The 6,138-nt window shown below is 40.1% G+C and overlaps 1 protein-coding gene across 1 annotated transcript; it reads left to right on the plus strand.

Moving 5' to 3' along the window:
• Window positions 1-458: 458 nt before the first annotated feature.
• Window positions 459-5,905, plus strand: LOC111231307 (PC-esterase domain-containing protein 1A-like). The gene is made up of 9 exons (XM_022758360.1): window positions 459-531; window positions 788-867; window positions 1,223-1,455; window positions 2,020-2,170; window positions 3,141-3,387; window positions 4,396-4,461; window positions 5,228-5,437; window positions 5,633-5,744; window positions 5,896-5,905. The coding sequence occupies exons 1-9, from the start codon at window positions 459-461 to the stop codon at window positions 5,903-5,905; spliced, it is 1,182 nt and encodes a 393-aa protein (XP_022614081.1).
• Window positions 5,906-6,138: the final 233 nt, after the last annotated feature.

A 6,138-nucleotide genomic window follows, 5' to 3' on the forward strand; every position in this document is an offset into this window, starting at 1 on the left:
CAAAGTGAAATCATTTCAACGGCTTTTAGCCATTTTCCTGCCCCATTGAGTTGTGAAACAACTTCACAAGTAGAGCCAGGGGTCGGTTGGTGAGGATATTGTGGGTTTGGGTCCGTGAACCAAAAACGTCCGGACTAACGTTAGCTAGCTTTGAAAACAAACTGCTAACAGTAGGATGATTTCGAAACGGTTAGCGTTATTAGGTAGTTTCATCTTTTCCCATACATTCAACAGTGATAAGTATTTCTCTAAATGTATTTCAACACTAGAGATAACAGAGTTCATTAGTATGCTAAAGCTAATTAAGTATGGGAATTTGTGAATTTAATGTCTTGGCCACCTAAGAAACTCTGTAGCCTAGTGTTATCCCTCCTGGAAGCACTCATGGCATGGACCTCTGACTTTCACAGTATTTGGATGAAAAAAAAAAAAGGGGTTGTACTTAACAGAAGGAGATAATGAAGTGCGTGAGCCACCAGCAGGCCAGCCAGCTGCTCCATAACAAGTTCATTGTGGTTCTGGGAGACTCTAGTAAGTAGCAGTCAAATTCACTCTCTCATTCAAATAATGTTTTAACAGGTATGCATAGAAAAGTTTGCAGCAAACGAGATTGTGACCCATGCAAATGATTATTCTTGCTCTTGAATGAACTGTCAGGCAGATACAAATGCACCAGTTAGTGAATTTATATAGAACCTGTAGGCGCCCTGTGTTAGAATGCTGTGTTGTGAACATGGATCAACTTGTCACACTGCCAGTTTTGAGACTATGTGTATTTCCTCCCCAGTTCAGCGGTCTGTATACAAGGACCTTGTTCTGCTGATACAGAAGGAGAAATATCTCACGTTAAGACAACTCAAGAGTAAGGCAAGGACTAACATTTACCAGGTTTACATACTGATATAAAGAAGAAGAGCTCGAAGCACTGGTATCAAAGAAATGTGTATGTTGCTTTGGACAAAAGTATCTGCCAACTGAATAAATCTTGACATGAATATTTTTGTTTTTTATTTTAAGCTTTAATCTCAAAGAACTCAGTGTAGCAACATCTCCACTTGAACTTAAACATCTTTTTTTGTTTATCATGAGACTTGTTCTCAGTTGTTCATCTCAGTACAAAAACTCAGATTTCTTTCATTTCTGTATAGATGGCTTGTGTTTCTTCTTTGTTTTATTTTGGTTCTGTTGTCCTCACTTTAACATCTATCTTCATCTTTTTCAGGGGGAGATGAGCTTTGAACAGGACTGTCTGGTAGAAGGGGGCTGTCTAAGCCAAATGCACAATGGAACACAGTACCGAGAGGTTCGGCAATTTCAGTCGGCCCACCACCTGATCCGCTTCTACTTTGTGACACGCATCTACTCTCGCTACATGCAGAGCATCCTAGATGACTTCTGCCATGGCTTGAAACCAGATGTAGTCATTGTCAACTCCTGCGTTTGGGACATTTCAAGGTGGTTAGATAAAAGAGTAACTATTAATGGTACTAGCAGTACTAATTACCTTGCTATTCATTTAATATTGTAAAAAATATGATGTGGTCATTAAGTAGCCACTGTACTGTAAGTTAAAATGGTGAGACGGGTTAAGGGGCGAGACCAACAAGACCTGCTGCAATTTCCAGCTGTTTGCATGTGGAGGCACTTGACTTTGTTGGCTTGCGGATGGTGAGCTATCTGAGCAAGTTCATGGACTAAAGGTGTGTTTTGATTGGCAAAAACTTTTTTTACATTTCCCAAACAGTGTGATAGAAGTCAAATTTATAGATTTCTCTAACAGTGAGGCTGACGGAGTTGTGGGTGGATGTGTGGATGGATGGTTTCTACAACTGTAGAAGTGGTGGTTGCTGTAAACAGCTTCCATAGACTTGATGCTTGATGAGTCAAACCCACATTTAAGAGGGAGAGCAGTGGCAGAGGACAATTAATGTGTTTAGATTTGTGACACAATGAATTTGTTTAGATTTAAACCCCAGTTTGATAAGCTTGATATTAAAGTTGTTTTTCTCTGGTTTGTAGATACAATTCCTCTTGGATTGATGACTACAAGAAGAACCTATATACGTTCTTTGACGAGCTGAGAACGATTCTGCCTGAGGAATCCCTGGTCATATGGAACCTCACTATGCCCTTAGCAGAGAAGATCAAAGGTGGTTTCTTGGTGCCTGAGGTACATCGTCCCCAAAGAACTATATCATAAGTTGAATTGGAAATATGAGCTTGTTGGGTCATAAAATATCTAAAATATCTCTTACACCCTCTTGCTTGAAATTCACATCCGATGCAAGACAGCAGTGGTATGTAACTGCTGCTGAAACGTACATTCATTCAATCAATCTACACTGAGTCCGACCACAGTAGTGGTGTCACTGTCTCAGTCTCAGAACCAGCTGTCCTGTCAGCAGCACAACAGACAACAGGTGGACAAACTTCACCAGGCTGAGTATCATCAGAAATTCAACTGACAAATAGAGAAGATTACAAAAAAATAATTGTTTTTATTTACTGATGATCATTTTAGTTGGACTAAACTGAGTGCCTGATGTAAAACTTTGGACATATGGACAAAAGGAGATTTGTGATTTAAACAGGTGCCTGTGGAATTCAAACTAGTGATGCATTAAGCCAGGTTGCATCACTGAAACGGAAGGAAGTTGACTTTTGTTTTACATTCAGTATATTTTTATTATTTTTTTCAATAAGCTTATTACCCTGCATTGTGTCCAGACTACTGCTGCTCCTCCAGCCAGAGTTCGATCTGATTAAACTTGAGGCTGTCCAGTGTCCAGCTGGTGTGAGAGAGGGTTGAGATTGACCTCTCATTCAGGAAATACAGTTTTTTTTTTTTTGTATTGTTTTATACCTGCAGCTGAAATTAATACAAGCAGGAGAGAAGGCAGAGAAGGAGAGATGCATGTAAGGACAGTGACAGAGGTTATGGACAGCAAAATGTTTGAAAAGCTGTTTAATTTACTGGACTGCTGTTGATAACCCTCTAGCTGTGTTACCTCCTGCAGGTTAAATTTTCAACCATACCCATGCTATTTCCTGTCCCCTCCTGCTCTTGGCCACATAGTGCAAGTATTTCATGTTTGATGTGACTGCACCATTAGTGCTTTGTCCTCCTTCTTTAACCTCAGATTGAGCACAAGGCCCCCCAGCTGCGTTACGATGTGATCGAAGCAAACTTCTACAGCGGGACTCTGGCTGACGCCCACGGGATGGATGTGTTGGACCTCCACTTCCAGTTCCGCTTCTCCCTGCACCATCGTACAAACGATGGAGTCCACTGGAACGCCATTGCCCACCGCAGGATAACCTCCCTGCTGTTGCAGCACGCTGCACAGGCCTGGGGCGTCATTATGCCCTGTCCACTGAGAGCTGTTGGTGAGGAGGAAGACTGGGAGCACACACACACACACACACACACACACACACACACACACACACACACACACACACACACAAAAACAAAGAGGAAGTCCCATTGTAAGACAGGGCTTGTAGTTTTGGCAATAATGCAGTGGTGGTGTGTTTTGTTTTGTTTTTTTTTTTCTCTCCATACTGTATTGTGTACTCCTGAACTCTTCAGCTCTGGCAACTATTTCATATACATTCATTACTTCGGTTTTTGTATTTTTTTTGTTATTTTTTGGCCATTTTATGCCTTTATTTGACAGGACAGTGTAGAGAGACAGGAAAAGCAGGGACAGAGAGAAGACGAATGACTTGCAGCAGAGGGTCTGTCCGGTCAGATGTTGAACCGGGGACTCGCTGCTCAGAGCATTTGCACCCATGTGGTATGCGCCCTAATCACTTGGGTATCGGGGTCACCCCTGTATTCAAGACTTTTGTTAGTTTTTATTTTTTTATGAATTTTCATTTCATTTATTTAGGTTAACACAAGTCTGTTCTTTTTTAGAAAATACTGATGTCACTGTTAAGCGGCCAGTCTATGGAAATGCTACCAACTCTGCAGGTGAGACATCAAGTGGTGTGTTTTAAAAGGATTATTTCTGTTGGTTTTATTGGTACAGGACAAGGTAAGATAAAGATAAATACTACAAAGTGTTTGGTTTTGGAAAAACTACTTGTTGAATTGTGTATGTTATATCCATCACACTGGACTGCATGAATACTGGAAGTCATACTGGAACTGTCAGGTGGTATCCAAGTACTTCAGAAATAATTGTGGAGGATTTTAGTGATTTTTAGTAGATTCATATCAATAAAATCCTCAAGCTTAGGTTGATATTCGATTCTCAATTGAATGTCTGCTTTGTTTTTTTCCATCTTTTGTTTCTTTAGGCTGTGGTGTGAAATTAAATTGCACAAACATAACATATTAGCTTTCTGAAATCTGCAGTTTTCTGAGGTTTTCTTTCTTATTTTTAGGAGTGCGTCAAGTACAGTGTGCCTCTAACTACCCCTACCCTCCTGCCAACTACTTTTCCAGCATGGGTAAGGTTTAAAACAAAGAGGTTTTTGTGGTTCTTGCTTCATGTCAAGTTGTTGTGTCCTTTATTTGTGTTCAAAAGAACTAGAACTACCGCTTCGCTGTTGTATGCCTCCACCAATCAGGCAAGTTGCAGGAAATATGGTCACAATCTCCCTGTCCTGTGTTATAGTGTTGAATAATTGCCAGAAGTGTTTTTGCATAACATAATGTCACAGTGAACTTGACCCTTGACCATTTGGATATAAAATGTCATCACGTCATCATTTTATCCTATCAGAAATTAATCATAACTAGTCTATGAATTTTTGAGTTATAGTATTTAGTGTGGTCAGTTACCATTGACCACTGAATTCTAATCAGTTCATCCTTGAGTCCAAGTTATGGTTGGGCCAGATGTGTTGAAATTCCCTCTGGGTGTTCCTGATATATTGCATTCACAAGAAAGTGAGGTCACCATGACCTTAAACTTTAACTGTTGCCCCACAAAAATCTAATGAGTTCATCTTTGAGCACAAGTTAATATTTGTGCCAAATTTGAAGAAAATCCCTCATGGCATTATTGAGATATTGCATTCATGAGAATGGGACAGACGGATATAATGCCTCCTGACCGGCTGTCGTCTGTGTGGAGGCATAAAAAAAAAAACCCAGCTTTTTTTTTCTTTCTTTTTTTTCATGTCTTTCATCCTCTTCTCACCACTTTCACATTTTGCTTGTTTTTGTCATCCGTGCCCCTGTCCCCTTCCACTCCTGTCCTGTCTTTCACAGAGAGGTACTCAACCAAGAGAAATTACAACAGCTATAGGGAGGAATTCTTCAGCAATTCCCTCCCTTATAAATATTTGAGCTTCGAGGGCCACAACCCGCAGCAGCAGACGTATCGCCATGAGGCTGCTGGAGCTTACAGACCTGCCCTCTCACCGCATCCTCACCCACCAATCCACAGACACAAATATAAACATGGACATGTTGGAAATGGTAAGTGTACAGACATAACTCTGCAGTGAAAACATACTTTGATGCTTTGGATGTTATACTTGATCATTTCAATACACATGCTTCTTATAATATTTGTGTAAACACAGGGCATGTGGGTGATTTTTAACCATTTAATATTAAGTGTCTTTGAGCTGCCATATCCACCCCTGTTTACACCTTCTATATGTTATTCAGGTTTCGACTACAGACCTCCCCACCACTTTGAGCCCTACAATGATCACCATCATAAGTACGTGATGAGGAGCCGACGCAGCAGACACCACTATGCTCCATACACCCATCACAGGTCAAATCATTACTAACATAATAGCCGTTACTACTAAGGTGTTTTACAAGATTGAGACTTGGTCAAATTCCTCTTATCGTGTTATCTTTTTCCATCTCTTGCATCGTCTGCAGTACATTGTTTGTGTTCTAAGTGCTGTGTTCTAACTCAGAACCATATAAAGGCTTGTAACCAGGTGGGAGCATAAAACCTCACACTGCTGAGTTCACACCCAGATTTTATGTAATTAGTTGAATGTCCTCAGACATGCATACATGTTTTTCTTATATTGTAAATTAGTAGTCTTATAGATGTTTAAATTTTCAGTTGTTTGTTCGTTGTTTGCCACCAAATAGATTTAAAATTTTCATTTTTTAAATTCTGCATTTACAATGTATCAGGTGTTGTGTTCTAT

Source organism: Seriola dumerili, unplaced genomic scaffold, assembly GCF_002260705.1.
Source record: "Seriola dumerili isolate Sdu_G_001 unplaced genomic scaffold, Sdu_1.0 BDQW01000295.1, whole genome shotgun sequence".
In the NCBI taxonomy this organism is placed as follows: Eukaryota; Metazoa; Chordata; class Actinopteri; order Carangiformes; family Carangidae; genus Seriola; species Seriola dumerili.